At 45.7% G+C, this 25,536-nt stretch overlaps 1 protein-coding gene and 1 non-coding gene across 26 annotated transcripts in view; one reads left to right on the top strand and one right to left on the bottom strand.

The window, feature by feature from the left end:
- CLASP1 (cytoplasmic linker associated protein 1) overlaps positions 1-25,536 on the top strand; it is a 288,466-nt gene that overhangs the window by 83,273 nt on the left and 179,657 nt on the right. For all 25 annotated transcript variants that reach the window (XM_066280483.1, XM_066280480.1, XM_066280481.1 and 22 more), the window contains 5 exons: positions 1,587-1,665; positions 4,622-4,725; positions 5,540-5,631; positions 8,148-8,223; positions 14,434-14,531. In XM_066280483.1, coding sequence (XP_066136580.1) covers positions 1,587-1,665; positions 4,622-4,725; positions 5,540-5,631; positions 8,148-8,223; positions 14,434-14,531 — 449 coding nt within the window. The remainder of the gene's footprint in view (positions 1-1,586; positions 1,666-4,621; positions 4,726-5,539; positions 5,632-8,147; positions 8,224-14,433; positions 14,532-25,536) is intronic.
- Positions 904-1,029, bottom strand: LOC136307296 (U4atac minor spliceosomal RNA). Its single transcript, XR_010725951.1, has one exon. It is a non-coding gene; the product is annotated as a U4atac minor spliceosomal RNA (small nuclear RNA).

The raw sequence follows: 25,536 nt of genomic DNA, 5'->3' as shown, positions 1-25,536 counted from the left end.
GCTCCTTTCATTGACCACCAATGAAAGAGATGCCCCTTCCGGAAGTGCAGCGGGGCCGGATAAATGGCCTCAGGGGGCCGCATGTAGCCCGCAGGCCGTAGTTTGGGGACCCCTGCTCAAACCAGATGAGCCCACGCTCAAGCTGGCGACCTCAGGGTCTCAAACCTGGGTCCTCTGCGTCCCAGTCCGACGCTCCATCCACTGTGCCACCTCCTGGCCAGGCTATTTTAAAGTGTTTTATACTATTACAGATTTTTTAAAAACTTTATAAAATGTTTCTTTATAAAAACATTTAAAATTATTAGTTTATTTAATATCCTCAAGTTGCCAGTTCCTTGCATGAATGTATTGTGCTGATAATTGGGCAAAATTTGATTCCTTCAATTTTGAAGCTGTAGATTCAAAGTTGAAGGGAAAAGCCTGCAGTTTTTGCTTTTTCACATGAGCTACAAAATACAGGGGCAGAGAGATACAAGGAATCATAATTACTGTTGCTTGATGGGTCTTTAGTCTGATGATCATTGCCTGAGTCCTGTTGTATTGGTTATTCGGTATGAAACCAGGACTGTGCTTCAGCTCTATTTTAGAGTGTTTAATATAATAAAGTTGCACAAAACGCAAAATTGTTTTCTACTGAGGAAGAATTTATTGCCATCTTTTTTATGATGGCTAATGGGTCTTTACACAAATGGTTCAGTAGTCTGATAAAGCCTGTTGCAGTACAGTGGCCTGTTTGTGAAGCGAGTTATTCGTACATTAACAAACCTTTACTGAAAGCACAGGTTATAGGTTGTTGAGCACCATCTGTAGGTAAAATGTCATGGTACAGCTAAATGTTTCAGTACACAATACTTTCTCGTAACTGTTCTTAAACTATAAAAGCGTGGAAAAGGGTTTTTATTTTTTTCCAAAAATTGCACCAAAATAAAGCAAGGCTTTAGTTGATGCGAGTGTGTTGTTTAGGCGTTAGCAGTACTGCCCTCGCTATGCGCTCATTGGACAGTAGCGCAACCCCAAGAAAAGGATGGTTGACGTGGTTTGTGCGTGCGCTGCTAGCAGGATTGGCCAATACCTAGTTTGGTTGTGGTGTGTAAATTGCACGCCCTGGCCTAGCCGTCTGTTAGCAGATGTACTTAAGCAGACTACAGCTCCCGAAGCAAACTACCAACTCTTTGTTTTCAGAGGCTTCTGAGGGTAGCGCAGAGGCCGCTCGATTTTACCCAGAAGGCCACACGCTAGCACTGAGGAAATTTGCATATTCACTCCTCGCTGGGGTGGGGCCAGCAGGGGCGGGGCTGAGTCTTATTCCCGCGTACTGTGGCTGGCTTCTGGGATGCGGTGAGGCTGGCCATTTATTTCGTTTTTGGTCACCTACGGTTTCCTATTGAAACTGTAAACAGCTTTTTTTTTTCAGTACAAAAGCAGTGCCCCTCTTGATAACGAATTTAATCCTGCCCGTTGGCATGCGTTCCTTGGGCTCTGGGTCAGCGTCTCAGCCAGAAACGTGGGGGCGTCCAGGGAGTTGCTGGGCGAGCGTCCTAAGTCCGAGGCCGGCTACTAACGGGGCCGTGTTCCCATTATTGCAGGTAGTTCTTCTGGGTATGGACATCCTGTCCGCGCTGGTCACCCGACTGCAGGATCGTTTCAAGGCGCAGATCGGCACAGGTGAGCTGTGGGGCAGATGCGGGCGGGTCCTCAGACTCATCAGCCTTCCCCTATTTCCACAGATCCTCCAGTTAGCTGTGCCCAGCCCTCCCAGCATGTACCCTTGCTTCCCCTCTTAACTCTCCTTTCAGCCTTCCCCCTGTACCACTGCCCCTCATCGCCTTATCTCCCCGCCCCTCCCCTCTCCTCATCCGCCCCCCCCCCTCCAGCTCACTGGCCTTGCTGCCCTTTCTGTGTGCTTCTTCCAACTTCTGTGTTGTAATACGAAGTATTACTGCCAATTCTTTTATTCCTTGTACAAATCAGCTGTCACATTTTAGTGTTGGCCAGGTCATGTTTGTCCCTGACCATTTATTTATTTATTTCAGAGACAGAGAGTGAGTCAGAGAGAGGGATAGACAGGGACAGACAGATAGGAACGGAGAGCGATGAGAAAGAAGCATCAATCATTAGTTTTTCATTGCGCGTTGCAAACCTTAGTTGTCCATTGATTGCTTTCTCATATGTGCCTTGACCGCGGACCTTCAGCAGATTGAGTAACCCCTTGCTGGAGCCACTGACCTTGGGTTCAAGCTGGTGGGCTTTTCCTCAAACCAGATGAGCCCGCACTCAAGCTGGTGACCTCGGGGTCTCAAACCCGGGTCTTCAGCATCCCAGTCCGACGCTCTATCCACTGCGCCACCGCCTGGTCAGGCCCTGACCCTTCCTTTTGAGGCATTGTAAATCCCATGCAGTTGTATTTTTTCCAGTTGACTATTATTGATATTACTGATATTACTCTTATTTTGAAGGGAAAACAATATGTCAGTAAAATGAAATAAAAATAACCACAGGTTTCATAGGTTTAGAGATGATTTAGTCATCTCTGAATTCCTGACCTGTGGGACATTATGATTGCAGAAGCACTAAGCAGCTCTGTTTGTACAAGCATTTCCTTAAAGATGTCTCCATTTCTATTGGTATTTGTCAAAATGTATATTTGTTATTTTCTGTTAACTGATTAGTGTGCTCCTTTCGGTAAAGTCAAGGACTCTTTTCTCATTCTGGCTAACTGCCCATCTACAAATAAAAATCCTCCTTACTTTTAGAATTTCAACATTTTAATACTGTTACATTTTCCTCCTAAAGTAGCTGAATTGTTCAGGAATACCTATTGTAAAAGAAGGGTTCCTAGACTCTTAGAAGAAGCTGACCTCTGGGATGGATGCAGGTGCCTTTGGAGCACCAGCCAGAGGCTCATACTCAGATGTATGGCAGGGGAGAGGGAGAGCTGGACTCGGAAATGCATGGACGTATGCATATAAAATTGAAACACATAGTGTAGACAAAGGTAGAGTGAGCCACAGTGCCTGCTCCTTTTCCCCCAAATCAAATGTGTGCTGGAGCCCTTCTCTTAACTAAATTCCTTTTGTGTTGACTCTTTCCTGCCAAGGTCTTCCATTGACATCCTCTTTAATATTTCACCAGCATAAAAGTATGTTAGGAGCTGGCTGGAGGTAGGTGCAGTAAAGAAGGCAGATAGGGTCCTAGCCAGTTGCTCAGTTATTAGAGCATCATCCCTAAACCCCAAGGTTGTGGGTTCGATTTCCCCTCAGGGCACACATAAGAATTAACCACTGAATCCATAAGTAAGTGGAACAACAAATTGATGTTTCACTTTCTCACTGTTCCTCCCCCTCCCTCACTCCGCCCTTCTTCTCTATCTCTAAAATCAATTTAAAAAAAGAAAAGGAAGACAGAGAGTGTTCCCAGACAGAAATGATTTTGCTGATTCTTAACATAGTTCCCATGGATTTTTTTTTTTTTTTTTTTTGTATTTTTTCTGAAGCTGGAAACGGGGAGAGACAGTCAGACAGACTCCCGCATGCGCCCGACCTGGATCCACCCGGCACGCCCACCAGGGGCGATGCTCTGCCCACCAGGGGGCGACGCTCTGCCCCTCTGGGGCGTCGCTCTGCCACGACCAGAGCCACTCCAGCTCCTGGGGCAGAGGCCAAGGAGCCATCCCCAGCACCTGGGCCATCTTTGCTCCAATGGAGCCTCGGCTGCGGGAGTGGAAGAGAGAGACAGAGAGGAAGGAGGGGGGGGGGGTGGAGAAGCAAATGGGTGCTTCTCCTGTGTGCCCTGGCTGGGAATCGAACCCGGGTCCCCCACATGCCAGGCCGACGCTCTACCGCTGAGCCAACCGGCCAGGGTCCTTTTTTTTTTTTTTTTTTTGTATTTTTCTGAAGTTGGAAACAGGTAGGCAGTCAGACAGACTCCTGCATGCGCCCGACCGGGATCCACCCGGCTTGCCCACCAGGGGGCGATGCTCTGCCCATCTGGGGCATTGCTCTGTTGCAACCAGAGCCATTCTAGCGCCTGAGGCAGAAGCCATGGAGCCATCCTCAGCGCCCGGATTTTGCTCCAATGGAGCCTCGGCTGCAGGAGGAGAAGAGAGAGACAGAGTGGAGGGTGAAGGGGAGGGGTGGAGAAGCAGATGGGCGCTTCTCCTGTGTGCCCTGGCTGGAAATCGAACCGAGGACTCCTGCATGCCAGGCCAACACTCTACCACTGAGACAACCGGCCAGGGCCAGTTCCCATGGATTTTATCAGGGAAGGTAGTACTGTAGGAACTGGTGGTTTTCTTTTTTTCTTTTTTTTAAAAAATAATTTATTTTATTTATTTTAGAGAAGAGAGAGAGAGAGAGAGAGAAGGGGGGAGGAGCAGGAAGCATCAACTCCCATATGTTCCTTGACCAGGCAAGCCCAGGGCCTCAAACCGGCAACCTCAGCATTCCAGGTCAAGGCTTTATCCACTGCACCACCACAGGTCAGGTGGAACTGGTGGTTTTCAATGATGGACTGGATTTAGGCCAGGATCTTGTCTTCCCAGCTAATTGAAATATCAACAGTTGGTGAGCACACTCCCTCCACTACAGGTGTTTATTTGATCCATTTGCGTTTTGATTTCCAGTGCTGCCAAGTTTGATAGACAGACTGGGAGATGCAAAAGACTCCGTGCGGGAGCAAGACCAGACTCTGCTGCTAAAGATCATGGATGAAGCTGCTAATCCCCAGGTAGGCAGGGTAGAGCTCTGCAGCCACATGCATGCGCAAGCTCCCTGGCATCAGTGGGCACTCCATACGAAAGGACTGCATTGCTTTTTAGCTGATGTATTTCAGATGCAATTTTCATATCGTTTATCCCCCATTCTGATATTTAAGTAAACAATAAATTGCAAAGGGCATAGTGGATTTAACGTAAGTTTTGAGTGCTGGGTTTAATCCATAGACGAGCTCATTTATGTAACTGATTCTGTGTCTATGAAAAGAGCAGTTGTGGTGTCTGTGGTGTTGGTACACTTGCCTGGAGCTTCTGTCTGTCTGGGGCTGCTAGGACAGACGTTCACAGCCCTACCTTCCAGGGTCCAACTGCCAGTTGTTGGGGGGTGGGGGAGCATGTTATTAGAAAAATTCTTCCCAGGGAAGGTCAACACTAGACTGTCCTTAAAAGAGGTACAGATGTTTGACTGGTAGGGTGTGGATAACTATTCCGAGCTGGGAGAGCGATGTAAGTATGTTGAAGTCATCCAACCTTTTCTGGCCTCCCTTTTCTCACTCGTATAATGGGTACAGCTTCTACCTCCTTTTAGACTTGTTGGGAGAATTCAATACAATTATATGAAGGAATGTGTTTTGAAAAAATATAACTTGATATACTTGACATAAGTCACCTTTTTTCAATATGCTCTTGAGATGACTAAATGGGTTAGTATTGGCTGGGGCTAATTTGGCAGCTGTTGAGAGGTCCCTCTTTTCTTGGCATTGTATTAAACAAAAGGCTGCAGAAGTCTCCTCCTCTTCTCGTCCCCCTGTTCTTTGCCCTTTGCAGTACGTGTGGGACCGGATGCTGGGAGGCTTCAAGCACAAGAATTTCCGGACCCGGGAAGGCACTTGTGTCTGCTTGGTTGCTACACTCAATGCGTAAGTCTGGGCAGGGCTTGAGGGTTTCCTTGGCTGTGCTTTTTTCTTTTTAACTTTTTATTTTGAAATAACTGCAGATTTCAGAAAGTTGCAGAGAAATGTACTGGCAGGGGTCGTGGAACCCCCACCCCTGCTGTCCCTAAGTGTTATCATGTAGCCTGTGCAATGACAACAATAGGAAACTGACACTGACACAATCCACAGTGTACTCACAGCCTTCCAGTCACACACACGTGCACAGGGTGCACAGTTCTGCAACAAGTGTAGCTCCATGTCGCTACCTGCTATCCAGGTACAGCTGTACGTCACTTCAGGACCCTCACACCGCCCCTAACCTCTGGAGCCACTCATGTGTTCTTCATCTCTATCTTTATTTCAAGAATGTTACATGGATGGAATCCCACCCAGTAGAACCCTTTGAGGTCGGCTTTTTCTCACTCCACATCCTTCCCTTGACGCTGCATGCATTTGTTGCTTAAGCGGTTTGTTTCTCATTGCTGAGTAGAGTACCATGGCACAGACCTGTCACAATTTGTTTAAGCATTCCCCTATTGAAAGACATTTGTGTCATTTCTAGTTTGTGGCTATTATAGAAAAAGCTGCTGTGAGCACCTGTATGAGTTTCTGTTTCAGCCCTGGCCAGATAGCTGCGTTGGTCAGAGCAGTGGGCGGCCAACTCATCAGTCAGCAGAGCCAAATAGCAATAGTACAAAGATTGAAATTTCTTTTGAGAGCCAAACTTTTAAAACTTAAACTGTATAGGTAGATACATTCCTTATTGAGGGAGCACCCCACGTTGTATTTTGTGGAAGAGCCGCACTCAAGGGGCCAAAGAGCCACATGTGGCTTGCGAGCTGCAGTTTGCCAACCAGGGGCCTAGAGCATCGTCCTGGAGCACAGACATTGCTGGTTCGATCCCCACTCCGGGCAGATAATAGGAGCAGATCGATGTTCCTCTCTCCCTTCCTCTTGCTAAAATCAATCAATAAATAAAAAAAAATGTTTCAGCATCAGCTTTTATTTCTCTTGGGTCAGTACTCAAGAGGGCAATTGCTGTTCACTTGCTGAGTTCATTTTTAGTTTTAAAGAAGCTGCCACACTGTGTTACTGAGTTGTTGCCATTTTACATCCCCACCAGCAACATGTGAGTGAATGATGTCTTCATATCTTTTTAAGAAGTGTTTCTTGGCCCTGGCTGGTTGGTTCAGCAGTAGAGTGTTGGCCTGGCATGTGGAAGTCCTGGGTTCAATTCCCGGCCAGGGCACACAGGAGAAACACCCATCTGCTTCTCCACCCTTCCCCCTCTCCTTTCTCTCTATCTCTCTCTTTCCCTCCCACAGCCATGGCTCCATTGGAGCAAAGCTGGCCTGGGCACTGTGGATGGCTCCATGGCCTCCGTCTCAGGTATTAAAAAAATGGTTCCAGTTTCAACAGAGCAACACCCCAAATGGGCAGAGCATCACCCTCTAGTGGGCGTGCCGAGTGGATCCCGGGCAGATGCATGTGAGAGTCTCTCTACCTCCCCGCTTCTCAATTCAAAAAAATACAAAAAAGCCTGACCAGGCGGTGGCGCAGTGGATAGAGCGTCGGACTGGGATACGGAGAATCCAGGTTCAAGACCCCGAGGTCGCCAGCTTGAGCGCGGGCTCATCTGGTGTGAGCAAAGCTCACCAGCTTGGACCCAAGGTCGCTGACTTGAGCAAGGGGTTACTCAGTCTGCTGAAGGCCCACGGTCAAGACACATAGGAGAAAGTAATCAATGAACAACTAAGGTGTCGCAATGAAAAACTGATGATTGATGCTTCTCATCTCTCTCCGTTCCTGTCTGTCTGTCCCTATCTGTGCCTCTCTCTGACTCTCTCTCTGTCCCTGTAAAAAAAAAAAAAAGTTTCTTATCTTTGATCATAGTAGTTTCGCTTCTAAGAATGTATCCTAAGGAAGCAACCAGATGACTAGAGAAAGTTGTACTCACAAAGGTGTCTGTGGCAGTGTTTACTACGTAAACAAATGTTCTCCAGAGGGCAGTATTTAGTTGGAATTCTCTGCAGCTGTTTTATCCCAATCTTTTTATTCATTCAGCCATTATTGCCTGAATGTCAGTTGTAGCATCAAGCTGCGCCCAGATAGGGACTTAGATGAGGCCCTTAAAGGGACTTCCAGGCTATCTGAGGATGCCGAGCTGGGCAAAAAATTAACTGTTATGCGACCAACAGTATTGCTGAGACAGCCATGTGGGAGCAAGCAGGATGGGGAACCAGGGCTCCTGCTAGCCCTCAGGATGTGGGCGAGATTAGAGAGCCTGAGTGCCCAGGAGAGGACCAGCCGGGAGGAGTGCTAGTGGTTTTGAACTCTGCAAAGGGGCCCCCACAGCACACTTGTTTTGGAACCAGAGGGGAAGGAAGAGAGCCTGGATGTGAGGTGGCAATAGGCGTGGGGACGGAGAAGGTGAGTGTGGCAGAGTAGCTTCTTTCTGTTCTCCGTTCTTACCGACAATAACACGCTCCTTTTGTTTTCAGCTCTGGAGCACACACTTTGACACTAAGCAAGATTGTGCCTCATATATGTAATTTACTGGGAGACCCAAACAGCCAGGTGAGTGTGCGTAAATGAGAAAGAAGAAATGGTTCTAGACAGTTAAGATGCGAGTTGGTGTCCTGTGCTGGTGGTGGGACTGGGTTCATCTGCATAGGTCTCTGATTATTATCATATTTAAGATAATTAGCATTAATGCCCATTCACATTTATGAGATGTCATTGGTAAATATGGTGGCCACTCTGCCCTCTTGTCTACATGGGGCTGAGACGTCATGAGCCTATAAAGTGGTCATCTGGACCAGCCTCCGAGACAGTTCCACTCTGGCCACCATCTCTGTAGCCAGAGGAGGGCGGCGTAGGGGAGAGTGTTCAGCGCTGGTTGAAGGCAAACAGTGGTTGCCTGGGGGGTAGGGGAGATGAGCTGGCAAGGGCCTGAGGGAGCTTTTCTGTGGATGGAAGTGTTCCGTGTTTTGCTCTGGGTGGTGGCCATACCAGTGTGTGTGTGCACACACTGGTGTGTACACCTGTGCAAACTCCTTGAATCCTTAAGAACTGTAGATATTTTATGTAAGTTTTACCTAAGTTAAAAAACCAAAATAAAAGCCAAGACCGAAAACAAAGCCCCACTGTCTTAGCATTAGGGGCGGAAGAGGAGCGGGTCCTCTGACTCATTACCAGGAGCTCAGGAAAGCTCCCTGTCTGGGCCCCAGACCTGCCCCTTCTCTCTCCTTGCTCCGTCTGTCTGTCCACCGAGTTGTCTGTGAGGTCAGCTCTGACAGACTGTTGAGAAGAACACTGCGTTCGATAAAGGGTTGAGAACAGAAGCAGACATTTACGGAGGACGTGTGTGTATAGTGAGCAGGCCTTCGCTTCCAGTCTTGGTTCATGGTTGCTTAAGTGCCTTCCAGAGAGGCTCTGTGTAGCCACCCGCCTCCACGGGCTCCCAGGACACCACCTGTTCTCTGTCTCACCCTCTTCATCCCCTCCACCCCAGCTGCATTTCTGCCCGGTGTCCCTGCTGCTCTGTGCACCACGTGTCTTCTGTCCCCAGCTTTGCAGGCTTGCTGCCCCAACCGCCCTCTGCCTCTCCTGCTGGCATCTGCTGCTTTCCACTCTGGATAGCTTTTATTGAAAATATTTGACTCTGGAAATGACATTTCTAGATACTTACTTTTATTTATGGAATCATACTTTATGGTCAACAATTTAAAAATAAACTATTTAAACATTCTAAATTACCAAGTGAATTATTTTACTCCCACCCTCCCCCACCTTTTGTGTTGCCTCCATTTCTGTTTCCTGAAGAAGAGAGTCCTCTATAGAGGTTACACTTTGAGGCTGTCGCTGCTGTCACGTGGCATCCTTTAGTGGAGCGGAAAAGCCAGCCTGGGCAGTTAAACTTGTTTGTCCCTGACGCAGCTGCTCACTCCAGCCACACGGGTGCTGCAGATGTCACCTGGGCTGTGGGGATGAGCACTGGGTGGAGTGAGGATGGTGCTCCACACGCCTGTCAGCTGTCTGTACAGACAGTGGGGCCAGGGGGTTCAGACCGAGTGCTCTGAGGGCACCGCACATTCACACCTGCCCTCTGAGTGTCTCACCTGCACCCGTGTGTCTGCGTGCACACATACAGCCCCCATCTACCAAGGCCCTTCTGCAGGAGCTTCCCTGCTTCTCTGACAGAGATCCGGTCCTCGTCCCTCCTCTGGATGTTCATGTCAACTGTACTCTTGCCTGCAACTTCTTCATTAGTGTCTCTTGCTAGTCTCTGGCTCCTGAGGGTTAGGACTATAACTTGTCCATTACTGTTGTCCCAGGACTGCCTCCCCACAGTTTTAGGACTGAATAGATACCCCACAGCTATTTGACTTGCCCTTCTTAGCTGGTCATGTCTCGACCAGGACGGCACTCTGGTGCCTGATGTGGTACTCAGCCTTCAGCTCCAGTGTGGAGAGTCCACCGTGGCTCTGTGGACTGCTGCCTTATAGGATGTGAGTTCACTTGACTGTTGATCTGAGTGCAGAGGGAAGCCCTCAGAGCTTCTCCAAGTGGCCCACAAACAGGTACAGACTGTATGCTTAGGATGCTTTTGGCTCCAAGTAACTGAAATCACAGCTTACAGTCTCTAGGGCAGTGGGGAGAAGGTATTGTCCTGCATGAAGAAGAAGAGCTCTGGGGTTTGCTAGTGGAGCAGTGATTTCGCCAGAGCCTTAGCTCTCGGCCATTCAGTCCCTGGGCTTTGTTTGCAGCTCTACTGCAGCACAGCCGGGGGCAGCCAGCTGCATGCATGTTCGGCAGGCCTGCTAGGTGAGAGCCTGGTGCTTTCTGTGTTCCTCTCCCATTCTCAGCTTGTCCATGTTGAAAGGTCAAACAAAGTTCATAGAAGTAGCGAGAAGGACTGTGCACCTCTGTGTGCCCATCTTGAGCTTCAGCAATAATACGACAAGGCCAGTTTGGTTCCATCTCTTTCCCCTGCCCCATCCCACTGTTGAAACAGATCTTAGGCATTATTTCATTTAATTCTTAAATACTCTAAAGCAGGGGTAGTCAACCTTTTTATACCTACCGCCCACTTTTGTATCTCTGTTAGTAGTAAAATTTTCTAACCACCCACCAGTTCCACAGTAATGGTGATTTATAAAGTAGGGAAGTAACTTTACTTCATAAAATTTATAAAGCAGAGTTACAGCAAGTTAAAGCATATAATAATTACTTACCAAGTACTTTATGTCGGATTTTCGCTAAGTTTGGCAGAATAAATCTTTATAATACAACGTACTATAGTTAAATCTGTGTTTTTATTTATACTTTGGTTGCTCCGCTACCGCCCACCATGAAAGCTGGAACGCCCACTAGTGGGCGGTAGGGACCAGGTTGACTACCACTGGGGTAAAGGATAAGGACTCTTTTTTTTTTCCTTCACAAATAAAACCTTAAAACTATTATCACTCTTGTCCATCAAGAATGAGTGATTTTCTTTTTTTAAAAAAATATTATTGATTTTTTTTAAGAGTGGGGGGCGAAAGGAGGGAGGGTAGGGGTGGTGGTAGGAGAGCAGGAAGCATCAATTCTTCAGTACGCGTCTTGACCAGGTGCGCTCAGATTTTTGAACTGGCGACGTCAGTACTCCAGGTCGGTGCTTGGTCCACTGCTCCACCACAGGTCAAGCAAGAATGAATAATTTTCTTGTATCATCAGCTACCTAGTCAGTGTCCACTTTTCCTAAATGTCTCATTTTTAATTTTTTTTTTAGTTTCTTGCATTTCTCTTTGCAAGGGTGAAGAAACATTTTTCTCAAGTTTTCCTGCAGATTCCCCCTCATGCTTCATTGTTGAGAATTACATCACTTTGCCCCCTGTGTTGCCTGGCTGTGAAGGGACCAGGATTTTGTGATGGCCTTACACTGAAATGATTTTACCTCCTGGTATGAGAACAGGGCTTCCTTCCTTGAGTGGCCATTGCAGAACAAGGCCTGTGTTGTTGACAGGGAGGATAAGAACAGTGGCTCTAGCAAAGGCAGCTTGCTGTCTAAGACATCAAACACAATAGGAAGTCCATTTTTTTTTTAAAGATTTTATTTGTTTGAGAGAAGAGAGAGAGAGAAGGGGGGAGCAGGAAGCATCAACTCCCATATGTGCCTTGACTGAGCAAGCCCAGGTTTGGAACTGGCGACCTCAGCGTTCCAGGCCGACACTTTATCCATTGCACTACCAGAGTTCAGGCTAATAGGAAGTCCCTTTCCTGGGGAAGGAGTTTGACGTACATTTTTGAAGCCTGTGGCTGAGCACTGTTGAGTGCTGTCAGCTGCTGTGCCCGGACTGGCTGCGCTGACAGTGCTCAGAGTGGGGGAAGGAGAGCCAGTTGAGACGGGGAGGTGGCTGCAGGCTCAGCCGCCAGTGCCAGTCTGAGCCCTGCTGAGTCTTGGCAGTCTGGTGGCACCCTCTCTCTGAGACTGGCTGCTCTTCTCAGAGGACAGCCTATGTTGGCTTCCGGTTGGTTTACTGGCACCCTTGCTTTCCCTAGAGTTTTTCCCTTGAGTGTTGGGCTTTGTAAGGCCCCTTATTTTGACCCCCACAGTGGAATGCAGTGTTGGAAGTGAGAAGGATGCGGGCCTGTATTCAGAGACAGAGGTCAGCTCCCGCTCCGCTGTTAGTATGTGGTGGCCCCAGCAAGTGGCCGGCCTAGCAGCCTCCATGCTTCTTCAGTGTCACAGTCCACGGTGGCCTTGTGAGGAAGTTCATAGATTTGAAGACCTCAGATTCTATAAAGCCTTCAAATTGGGCCTGGCAGGTCGTGCTTAACATGTGTGGCTCTTGTCTTTGCAATCCTAGTGACCTGAAATGGTTGAGCTCCTTTTTTTTTTTTTTTTTTTTGTATTTTTCCGAAGCTGGAAACGGGGAGAGACGGTCAGACAGACTCCCGCATGTGCCCGACCGGGATCCACCTGGCATGCCCACCAGGGGCGAGGCTCTGCCCACCATGGGGCGATGCTCTGCCCCTCCGGGGCGTTGCTCTGTCTGACCAGAGCCACTCTAGCGCCTGGGACAGAGGCCAAGGAGCCATCCCCAGCGCCCGGGCCATCTTTGCTCCAGTGGAGCCTCGGCTGCGGGAGAAGAAGAGAGAGACAGAGAGGAAGGAGGGGGGGAGGGGGGGAGAAGCAGATGGGCGCTTCTCCTATGTGCCCTGGCCGGGAATCGAACCCGGGACTTCTGCACGCCAGGCCGACGCTCTACCACTGAGCCAACCGGCCAGGGCGGTTGAGCTCCTTTCTGTGCTGACTTTGAGGGTAGGAAGAATTACACTTTCTTCTGAACCATTTGAAAATATCTTATAGTCATGATATTTTTACTTATAGATATTTTAGTGTGTATCTCCTGATAACAAGAATATTTTCTTATATAACTCTGTCATTTTCACATTCAAGAAATTTAATGTTGAATACAGTGATAATGTTTGATGGACAGTCCATATTCATGTTTTCCCAAGTTCTGTATTGTTTTTATCTCGGTTTATTCTCTCTCTTAAGCCTTATTTCTTGTTGCTTCCTTAGTTCATACTTGTGCTAGGCCAGGCTGCTCACCCTTCCTGAAGCCTGTGCCGTTCCTGTCTGCTTTCACACCTTTGTACGGGCTATGCCTCACTTGGAACCTGTCTCTTTCCGTTTTACCTGTAAAATGCAGTCCTTCGGAGCTCATTTTAAGTGGTTCCTTTCTTTTCCGTAAAGCGTTCTTGGTACTCTGTGTTGTGCTTGTTTCCTCCCTTAAACTGCTACGCTCTTTGTGCTCTTGTTAAAATGTTTTTATTATACCTTGTCCTGGGTTAAATGTACAATTTATAGACTTTTTCCCCATTTCCTTTTTAGAACTATGAATTTTTTTTTTTTTTTTGTATTTTTCTGAAGCTGGAAACGGGGAGAGACAGTCAGACAGACTCCCGCATGCACCCGACCGGGATCCACCCGGCACACCCACCAGGGGGCGATGCGCTGCCCACCAGGGGGCGATGCTCTGCCCCTCCGGGGCATCGCTCTGTTGAGGCCAGAGCCACTCTAGCTCCTGGGGCAGAGGCCAAGGAGCCATCCCCAGCGCCGGGGCCATCTTTGCTCCAATGGAGCCTTGGCTGCAGGAGGGGAAGAGAGAGACAGAGAGGAAGGAGAGGGGGAGGGGTGGAGAAGCAGATGGGCACTTCTCCTGAGTGCCCTGGCCGGGAATCGAACCCGGGTCCCCCGCACGCCAGGCCAACGCTCTACCGCTGAGCCAACCGGCCAGGGCCAGAACTATGAACTTTTTATTTTCACTTTTCATTTAAAATATTTTTATGAGCTTGTTGAATATAGGGCTCTGTGTAGCCTGTACTACTCATTTTTTTTTTCTCACTAGTGTTTGATCTAAATCCACAATACTTGACATAGTGTTTTAGTTTTAGTATAACCCATTATTTGTAGTGATTTCTTATATGGAAAGATGCTCTGAAAATTCTAGTTTTCTGAGATCATCTTAAAAGAATGAAAAATACTAGGGGAATATGGACTTGAATGTGTATGTAGGAATGAGAACTAATATTTTTCTAGTCTTTGGGATTGCACCTACGGAGTCAAAACTATTAAGCATGGCTTTCTTTATCAGTCAAATGTTTAGAAAGGATCGTACACACAGGTGCACTGGTGAGCTGGTGATAACCTCGGGATGGGGTGTGCCTGTTACGTCCCTGCAGGAAGTGCTTTCGGATGACACAGAGCAGCTGTAAGATTTCTTCTTTTACGTCTAGGTTCGAGATGCAGCAATAAACAGCTTAGTGGAAATTTACAGACATGTAGGAGAACGTGTGAGGGCAGATCTCAGTAAAAAAGGATTGCCACAGTCCCGGTGAGTTCAGATTTTTTTCTTTTCTTCTGCTCCCCCCATCCCCACATTCTTTTTCAGTTAACATTTTGGTTTGCACTGCTCATTTTGTTGTGATACTTTTATTCAAACAACGTGTGGGTAGCAGATTGGTGGTTGGGGATCTTGTCCAGATCATATGTTAGGGGACCCTCTCATTCCAATTCCTCAAAAGTAGGACTCACATGCCCCACCCTTCCCCCTAGCACGTCCACCCCTTTCCTCCTTCTCAGGTGTGCATTTCCTAAACTCTAAGGGTCCCCACGAGACTTGCAACCAGGGGAGCAGTGGGCGGTGACAGCTAACCCCCTAAACCTGTGTCCAGGGCCCCCCTCTCCTCTGATTTCCCAGTGTGGTTCATTGCTTTCCCACAAGGTTTCTAGGGAGCCACAGCAGCCCTGCTTAGGCCCTCTTCTGTTGCTTCTTCTGTCCCAAGCCCTTCCTGTCTCCAGCTTTAGTAAGTATATTCTCAGAGTCACCTGGACTTGTGTTCTGAATTCTTTCCTGCGTGAAGTCAAGAACCCACACACTACTGGCCAGCCTGAGGGAGACCCACTCCGGGCATGATTCCTGCCAGGTGGGTGACAGGAGGTCAGAGGCTCCTGAGTCTATAAGAAGGAGACTTAGGCCCAGAGGATGCCAGTGTGGAGCTGTGATAGGAGCCGGAAACCTGTGGTCCCATCTTTTGTCCTGTCATTAAAAAGATAGGGGTAGTGACAAGCTCAAATCCGGGACCAGGGGTTCAGCTAAGGTAACTGGGACAGTGCTGTCTGGAAAACCTGGGCTGCTGGCTAGGAAAGCTGAGACTCCAGCTGTAAAAATGATTGAATGAGTGAGTGAATGAACGGACCAACCAACCCTAACCCAGGTGTCTGAGCCTCCATGTTATGTCCTGATTTTAGACACATACTTAAAATTGATTGATTTTGAAAATCCAGCATTCTTTTGGTTCATAAGGATTTTTGAATCAGTGGAGCCTTTGTAGCATGAGTTTGGTTTAGAAAACATCTTTGAAATGGTCGTTTTCTGTTCAGTCATGACAGTCTCACCATGAAGGAGCAAGTGCAAGGGGATCAGCATCTTCTCAGATCCAAGACAACTTGAGTGCACAGAAGTCTCTGTAGCCATTTGGATAGTCATAATTTGAACTGTAATGCAGACACCTTATACCAAATGAATTCTAACCCCTTTGCCCCGCACCGTTTCTCTAAGGGGGGCGGGTAATGTGAAAACTCTGGAATGTTAGACAGGGACTGGACTCAGCAGCTTGTTAGAGCCTGTCATTGTGGCCATGGAAACACCAGAGGCCCAGAGACATGGAGTGACTTGGGAGATCACATAGATAGGAAGAGTCAGAACTAAGATTGAAGCCCTGTTTTCTAACTCACCTTTTTAATTATCTTTATCCTTTTCACAAAAGAGTTTACAAAGCATCTGGATATGGGATGGAAGATTGAAACAGTATAGGTGTCATGTGTCTTGAGTTCCTCAATTGGCTATGACAGAAGTGGGCCCTCACCCTAAAGTAGGAGTTCCACAAGCCAGTGAGTGGGGCTGTGCTTCTTTCTTACTGAGTCATGTCTAACACTGGTATCGTTCTCACATGGCCCTGTGCTGTGTGCAACAGAATGAGGTGGGGAGACAACGGCCTTTCATATGTTTACTAACAGTCACCTATGAGAATAGATTATGTCCATGTATTGTCAACCTCAGGCTTCTGGACTTTGAATGGATGGTGATGGGGCACTTACAGTGAGAGACGGACTTACAGACAAAACTACTAAGCAATCTCTTGGCAAAATTGGAGGACACAGGTGAATAGAGAGAGCAGGGGCTGCAGGAGAGGGCTGTATGATGATGTGATCATTTTTGGGAAAATAGGCATTAAGCAATAAGATAAAACCTTTTCCTGCTCAAAGCCTGGCTCACCATGCTGTGTGGCTCAGGAACAGGCTGTCTCACTCAGTGGGACACCTGTGTGATGTCTGAAGGTTGCTTTGGTGAGCTGATAGGCCGGGGGAGGTGACATGGTGAAACTGAGCTCTGGAGAATTGGGTGCAGAAAGGAGTCAACACAGCAGGCCCCTGTCTGTAGACTCCTGCTTGCAGAGTTGGCCCTCAGCTGGCGTCTGGAAACCTGGATTTTGGGAGGGTTCCCGTTACTCCCAAGTAGTGAGATAAGAGTAGCTTACTGCCCCACTGTGCAGTGTGATGCTCAATGCCTGCTTTCCCCAGGGAGTCTGACATTTTGGCATTTTGGTAAGCGCCAGGCAGCGGGTGTGAGTGTGTGACCAGTCCCAATGACAGCTGCAGGCATCGAGACTAATGAAACAGCATTTCATATGTCGTCACAGCCGTTGCTGGGGGACTGTGTGACTTCACCAGTGGAGACTGGTCTTCACCCCATGCATCCTTTTCCTTTGCTGATTTTTTTTGTGTTCTGTTACTCTGATTGCCCTATAATAATCTAGGCTGTGAATATGACTACACGAAGCCCCCAGAGGCAGTTACTGCCAGAGCTGGGGCTGGAACCTTCTCTTCCAGACTCCCAGTCATGTGTTCTTTCTACTTACATATATTTTTTAAAAATATGTAAAAAGTTAGAGAAGAGCGGGGCCTTTTTGAAAAGTAATGAGAGGTAGCCTGACCAGGCAGTGGCGCAGTGGATAGAGTATTGGATTGGGACGTGGAGGACCGGGTTCGAGACCCCGAGGTTGCCAGCTTGAGCCCAAGGTCGCTGGCTTGAGCAAGGGGTCACTCAATCTGCTGTAGCCCCACGGTCAAGGCACATATGAGAAATCAATCAATGAACAACTAAGGAACCGCAAAGAATTGATGTTTCTCATCTCTCTCCCTTCCTGTCTATCTGTCCCTATCTGTCCCTCTCTCTGAGTCTCTCTGTCTCTCCTACCAAAAAAAAAAAAAAAAAAAAAAAAAAAGAAAGAAAGAAAGAAAAGTAATGAGGATTTTTGCTCTCTCATGTTACCTAAAATCCTTCCAAAAAATTTGGAACCAAATGGAGAAGGTACTTCTAGCGAAACAGACCGACGTGCTTCACAGCCATGACTGTAAAATTTAGAATACACATGGTTGGAGAACTGGGCTGGCAGTTTTCTTAAAGACCCCGCTGTTGTGAAAGAAGCTGAGACTTCAAGTTTGTTTGGATTTATTACAAGAAAATTAAGTTAGCTAAGGTCCAGCATTATGCGGGTCAAAGGTTCTGTCTGCCACCTTTATTTTGTGGGGAGGGTGTGCAAATGGAACGAGATGTTTAAAGAATCCTACCATTATTTGGGAAATTTGTATCTGCTATATGTGCCTCCAGTTGGCTGACTGGAATACTTGGCTATTCCAGACGTCTGTTATATCATTATAGACTTTTTTGTTATTATGTGACCATAGCAGATTTTTCAACTTAGCAAGGTTCCATAGGCCTAATAATATATGGTAGAATTTGCTTAATGCTTTCTAAAACTTGAAATAAAAATGTTGACCTCTTATGAATTTGTTCATTGAGTGCTAGACTTGAGAAGATTAACTATAACTCTAAGAAATATATGATGAATAAGAATGCCTTAATAGTATCAGCTAAATGACTTAAATAATAAAAGTAGTCTCATTTGAGCAGCAGTTTTTTTCTCTTCACAGTTGGGAAAAGAGACTTATACATTCATCAGCTTCACTTTGGAGGAGCTGGAATTACGCTTTGGAGTATGCGTTAAAAATTATTTAAGTCTTGTCATCTGATACTAAAATAATATGGAGCCAGATAATAAAGCAGAGATACTCCACAAAGTCTTCATGTTAGAGGGTTTCTCCACATACATGGGATCTCAGTAGAGCTGAACTGTGAACTCCAATTGACCGTTTTACATTAACACATTATTTTTATGATTCAAGCACGTAGTGTGTTCAGAAAGTACGTACACTGTTTATGGCTAACTATTGTAAGGTGCCATATAGTCATGATATTTGTGAGGCATGTTTAGCAACTGTATAAAATGTAAATAGACCCTCTGTAACTTCTGCGGCTTACTTTCATAGACACGTGCTTTCTTAGCATGCTCTGACATTCACTCTCCTCCCATTATATATATTCTAGAAAATATTTTTATTCAATGTGGTATATTTTGTTTTGAAACTATAGATAAGACTGGTGTTAAGCCACTTAAAAGCTTGAAGATAATCTGGGCCCTGGCCGGTTTGTGCTGAGTGGTTAGAGTGTCAGCCTGGCATGCTGATGTCCTGGATTCAATCCCCAGTAAGGGGAATCCCTAAGAAGTGCCATCTACTTCTTTTCTCCTCCCTCTTCCTCTTTTTTCTCTCTCCCCTTCCTGCAGCCAGTGGCTCTATTGGTCCAAGCATCAGCTTCTGGTGCTGAGGATAGCTTGGTTGATTCGAGTGTCAGCCCCAGACGGGGGTTGCTAGGTGGATCCTGATTGGGGTGCATGCAGAAGTCTGTCTGTCTCTTCTCCTCTTACTTAAAACAAAACAAAACAAACAAAGAACCTGAAGTTAATTTATTATAAGAGTTGATGTATGTCATTAGATGCATTGAACCTGCAGTTTTAAATAGCTCTTTGTTTTCCTGTTTCAACCTATTTAAAAAATTTATAAACACTCATTAGATATTATTACTTAATGAGGTATTACTAAGGGAAAAATAGAAACTTTAATTTGTTTGCTAATGCTTTGGTGCTATAGAGAGGGCCCAAGGCAAAGGCAGGGTGAGAAGTGTGCTTGGCAGTATCTCGTCTCATTTATAGAGAGAGAGTTGACTAGGTTTGTAAGATATATTGAGAAAAAGCAACTCCTTACTCTTCTACCATCCTCTCTCAGAGGCAAAAACTGTCACCTGGTTTTTTTTTAATTTTTATTTTTTTATTTTTTGGTATTTTTCTGAAGTGAGAGGCAGAGAGACAGACCCTGCGTGAGCCCGACCGGGATCCACCCGGCATGCTCACTAGTGGGCGATGCTCTGCCCATCCAGGGTGTTGCTCCATTCCAACCGAAGCCATTCTAGCGCCTAAGGCAGAGGCCATGGAGCCATCTTTAGTGCCTAATCCAACTTTGCTGCAATGGAGCCTTGGCTGCAGGAGGGGAAGAGAGAGATAGAAATGAGAAGGAGAAGGGGCCTGACCTGTGGTGGCGCAGTGGATAAAGCATCAACCTGGAAATGCTGAGGTCGCCGGTTCAAAACCCTGGGCTTGCCTGGTCAAGGCACATATGGGAGTTGATGCTTCCAGCTCCTCCCTCCTTCTCTCTTGGTCTCTCTCTCGCCTCTCTAAAATGAATTTAAAAAAAAAAAAAAAAAAAGCGCCTCTTACCTAAGAGTGTGCCTTAAAAAAAAAAAAAAAAAAGAAGGAGAAGGGTAGAAAAGCAGATGAGCACTTCTCCTGTGTGCCCTGGCCAGAAAGTGAACCCAGGACTTCCACATGCCAGGACAGTGCTCTACTGCTGAGCTAGCCGGCCAGGGTTGTCACTTGTTTTTATTGATTCTTTTGTATCTATTGCTCTATCTCCTGATAGTATGAATGCATTCTATCTTTTACTGTTTCGTCACTATAAGAATTTTACGTTGCCTTATGGAGGATGCAGAGTATCCCTCTTTCTTCCTAAGCTCCCTCATGTACAGCTGCCATCTCCTCATCTGCCAAATACAGTCATATTTTAATTTCAGTTAGAACATTTAGTTTATATTATGATTATGTGTTCCATTCACAGCTCATTGTTTATATTTGGTGAGCTATGATTACCTTTTTTTCCACAGCCCTTTTTTTTTTTTTTTTTTTTTTGTATTTTTCTGAAGCTGGAAACGGGGAGAGTCAGACAGACTCCCGCATGCGCCTGACCGGGATCCACCTGGCACACCCACCAGGGGTGACGCTCTGCCCACCAGGGGGCAATGCTCTGCCCCTCCGGGGCATCGCTCTGTGGCGACCAGAGCCACTCTAGCGCCTGGGGCAGAGGCCAAGGAGCCATCCCCAGCACCTGGGCCATCTTTGCTCCAATGGAGCCTCGGCTGCGGGACGGGAAGAGAGGGACAGAGAGGAAGGAGGGGGGGAGGGGGGGAGAAGCAGATGGGCGCTTCTCATGTGTGCCCTGGCTGGGAATCGAACCCGGGACTTCCGCACACCAGGCCGACGCTCTACCACTGAGCCAACCGGCCAGGGCCTCCACAGCCTTTTGTTTTTCCTGGGTTAATATCATCTTATTTTCACTTGCATAGTTGTCTACATCTTATCATGAACTAGTACTGTCTCCATATTGTAAGGATGTGGAAGTCTCCTTGAGCCTGTTCCAGTTTGACTGGTGGCCTGCACAGCCTTACGCTTACTTGATAATCCTGGCATCTCCCTTTCTGTCATCATCCTGGGGTTTTACTTTTCCTTTTTCTGCAGGTGTATCTGCAGTTTTTTGGTGATCATGTCTTTTCTTTGTCTTGGTTTTCTCAATTTACTTATGCATATCCTCCACTAGCTTTCTCAGAAAGGATGTGGAGGAGACTTTTTCAGAGTCTGAGAATACCTTTATTCTATTTTAATATAGATAATTTGTCAGGGGTTAGAAATCTTGGTTAGAAGTCATTTTCATCTAGAATGTTAAAACTAATGCCCATGTTTTCCAGCTTTCAGCGTTTCTACTGAGCAGTCCAAAGTCATTCCAAATCTTTATCCTATGTAGGTAATTTTGATTCTCTTTGTCTCCAGTGTTTGTCTGAAACTTTATGGTGAAGGGTCCTGTATGAGACTATTTTCATTGTGCTGTGTACTTAGAGGACCTTTCAGTTTGGAACATCATGTTGTTTGGACCTGGGCAAGTTTCTTTAAATATGAGTGGTTATATTATGACCACTTGGACTAGTTTTCTGATTTTTCTCTACTATTTATAGCTTCACAATTTTGCAATCCTGCGAGATTTTCTTGAATTTATCTTCCAACCATTCTACTGGGTGTTGGGTTAAAATTGTTTTCTAGTTTTGTTTTAATTTCTGAGATCTCTTTTTTTGTTATCTATATATATATATTTTAAATTTTTTGTATCTGGGAATTTTTAAATTAGTTTTAATGGGGTGACATTGATAAATCAGGGTACATATGTTCAGAGAAAACATCTCCCGATTTTTTTTTTTTTGTATTTTTCTGAAGTTGGAAATGGGGAGGCAGTCAGACAGACTCCCGCATGCGCCTGACCGGGATCCACCTGGCATGCCCACCAGGGGGCGATGCTCTGCCCTTCTGGGCCGTTGCTCTGTTGCAACCAGAGCCATTCTAGCACTTAAGGCAGAGGCCATAGAGCCATCCTCAGCGCCCGGGCCAACTTTGCTACAATGGATCCTTGGCTGTGGGAAGGGAAGAGAGAGACAGAGAGGAAGGAGAAGGGGAGGGGTGGAGAAGCAGATGGGCACTTCTCCTGTGTGCCCTGGCCGGAAATCGAATCCAGGACTCCTGCACGCCAGGCCAACGCTCTACCACTGAGCCAACCGGCCAGGGCCTCTCGACTGTTCTGACACTTGATTATGTTGCATACTGCTCACCCAAAGTCAGATTGTCTTCCATCACCTTCTATCTGGTTTTCTTTGTGCCCCCTCCCCCCTGTTACCATCACATTCTTGTCCATGTCTCTGAGTCTCATTTTTATGTCCCATCTATGTATGGAATCATAGTTCTTAGTTTTTTCTGATTTACTTATTTCACTCAGTATAATGTTATCAAGGTCCATCCATATTGTAAATGATCCAATGTCATCATTTCTTATGGCTGAGTAGTATTCCATAGTATATATGTACCAAAGCTTTTTTTTTTTTTTTTCCCTGAAGCTGGAAATGGGGAGAGACAGTCAGACAGACTCCCGCATGCGCCCGACTGGGATCCACCCGGCACGCCCACCAGGGGCGATGCTCTGCCCACCAGGGGGCAATGCTCTGCCCCTCCGGGGCGTCACTCTGTTGCGACCAGACCCACTCTAGCGCCTGGGACAGAGGCCAAGAAGCCATCCCCAGCGCCCGGGCCATCTTTGCTCCAATGGAGCCTCGGCTGCGGGAGGGGAAGAGAGAGACAGAGAGGAAGGAGAGGGGTAGGGGTGGAGAAGCAGATGGGCGCTTTTCCTGAGTGCCCTGGCCGGGAATCGAACCTGGGACTTCTGCACGCCAGGCCGATGCTCTACCACTGAGCCAACTGGCCAGGGCCTGTACCAAAGCTTTTTTAATCCACTTGTCCACTGATGGACACTTGGGCTGTTTCCAGATCTTTGCTATTGTGAACAATGCTGCTATAAAGAACTTGTAAAACTCAACGCTAGGAAGACAAACAATCCAATCAAAAAATGGGCAAAAGAAATGAATAGACACTTCTTCAAAGAGGACATACAATGGCCAATAGGCATATGAAAAAATGCTCAACATCACTAATGATTATAGAAATGCAAATTAAAACCACAATGAAAGATCACCTCACACCAGTCAGAATGGCACTCATCAAAAGAACAACACAGAATAAGTGCTGGTGAGGATGTGAAGAAAAGGGAACCCTCCTGCACTACTGGTGAGAATGCAGACTGGTGCAGCCACTGTGGAAAACAGTATGGAGATTGCTCAAAAAATTAAAAATCGAACTAACTTTTGACCCAGCTATTCCACTTTTAGGAATATACCCCAACAACACCATAGCACTGTTCCAAAAGGAGAAATGCACCCCCATGTTTATGTATATTTTATTTTTAAAGTATTGTTTTTTTTATTTTTAAATAAGAGCTTTCTTATTGAGATATTTCATGTACTGTGGTTTTCATAATTTACCATATACATTTTACAGTGACCAGTTGAGTGGTTTTTAGTATAGTCACAAACTTGTGTAGCCATTACTACTGTCTAGTTTTAGAACATTCTCATCACTCCCAAAAAGAAATCACATACATTAACGGTCACTCTCCATTCCTTCCTTTCCTCTGGCCCCTGGCCACCACTAGTCTGCTTTTTAATTTGCCCCTTTTTGTACATTTCATGCAAATAAACATCACACTAAATGTAGTCTTGTTGACTGCCTTGTACTTAGCATTCTGTTTATAAGGCTTACTCATAGTGTGAGTCGTTCTTTTTTATTTCTATTGCTGAATTAAACTTTTGTATGTATATACCACATTTTGTTTATCCATTCTTTTTTTTTCTATTGTCTATAATATGCAACTTTATTGTGTCTTTGCCAACAAGATACATTGCTTGAAAAACTGACCAAACTTTTCCATACATATAGCTCTATATAATAGATCACAGTGCAACACCATTCTTGTTACATAATTATAGAAATAGCTATAAAAGTGACATCAGAGAAATGGCTCTGTGAGGAGCGCTCTTGATACTTCTCCCCAAAATTTCAACAAGTTCTTCATCCAGTGACAGAAAAAAATCTATCCTTGGAGCATCTGGAAGTCCCACACACTGAACACGAAGGTAGAAGCAGCAGCAGCCTCATAGCTGGATCATCAGGCTGCTAATTCAGGAAGGAGAGACTAGGAGAAAGGCTCCGGGAAAATGGACTCTCCCATTGTTGGAGCCTGCAAATGCTAACAAGCCCCAACTACCAACGAGACTGAAGGCCTAATAGATGACACTGCCATAGAGATTCATCAACTGCAAATCTCTACCTAAGCATGCCACAGGGGCAGAGCCTGGGGTACAGAGTCACCGACCAGGAACAGGGACAGGAAAGACAAAGGAAGAAGATAACATCTCAAAATCAAGAAAAATGCACAGACTTTATAACTTTTTCCACTTTTTTTTGTTTCTTTCATCTTCTTGTCTTTATTATTTTTTATTTTTTCTTCTACCTTGGTCCTTTTATTCTCTACCCATCTTATTCTTTTCTTGAACTACATTACTCATAAGTATTACATTTCCCATTTTCTTTCTTTTCTTCTTCCTTTCTCTCCATGAGGGTTACACTCTAAAACCCTTAACTCTCTCTCTCTTTTTTATTTTTTCTGCCTCTCTATTAGTTTCTTCTTTTCTCCTTTACTTTCCTCTCATTCAGTCTCACTCATGAACAAATTATTTTATTTGGGACTCAGATTTTTTCTTTGTGGTATTTTGGGTTCTTTTTACTTCGCTTTTTAACACATTAGCATTCCCCCCAATCCCGGCTCTTCATTCTATCTAGTTTTTGCTCCACTTAATACAATAGTAATTTTTTTCTTTTTCCTGTTTCCCTCTTATCCCTCTCATTATATCTCTCAGTTGACCATCACTTACAAGCAAATCATTTTATTCTTGACCCAAATTTTTTCCTTTTTTGCATTTTGTGGGTCTCTACCTCCTTTTTTGCCCCTTTATTACTTCTCCCCAACTCAGGCCCTTCATTATAGGTAGTTTTTGTTCAATTTAGCACAATATAATTCACAGTTTATCACGATATTTTCTCAAGGAAGAGGGGGAGAAAAAAAAGAAATTTTCTTTTTTTCCCCATTTTTTTTCTTTTTTTAGTTTTTATTCTTTATTAATTCTCATTAGTGCTATTAACAAAACCACCCTCAGATGCCATTAAGGAAAAGGAAATCGAATAACATGGATACAAAAGAAAGAGATGTAGCACAGATGGATGAGGAAAAAATTTATGGAGAAGAAATTTAATATATTGGAAACCGTGGAGCTAAATGACAGGATTTAAAATAGAAATCCTAAAAATACTCAGAGATATACAAGAAAACATAGAAAGGCAATTTAGGGAACTCAAAAAACAACTCAACAAAAACATATTTCCAAGGAAATTGAAACTAAAAACAAATCAAACAAAGATGAAAAACTCAATTCATGAACTGAAAAACGAGGCAACAAGGTTAGCTAATAGAACTGGCCAGATATAAGAGAGCATTAGTGACATAGAAGGCCGGCAACTTGAGGCATAACAGAGAGAAGAAAAACCTGACCTGTGGTGGCGCAGTGGATAAAGCGTCGACCTGGAAATGCTGAGGTCGCCGGTTCGAAACCCTGGGCTTGC

Source organism: Saccopteryx bilineata, chromosome 5, assembly GCF_036850765.1.
Source record: "Saccopteryx bilineata isolate mSacBil1 chromosome 5, mSacBil1_pri_phased_curated, whole genome shotgun sequence".
NCBI classification, from domain to species: Eukaryota; Metazoa; Chordata; class Mammalia; order Chiroptera; family Emballonuridae; genus Saccopteryx; species Saccopteryx bilineata.
The sequence above is the reverse complement of the archived record's forward strand: the minus strand, read 5'-3'. Positions and strand labels throughout refer to the sequence as shown.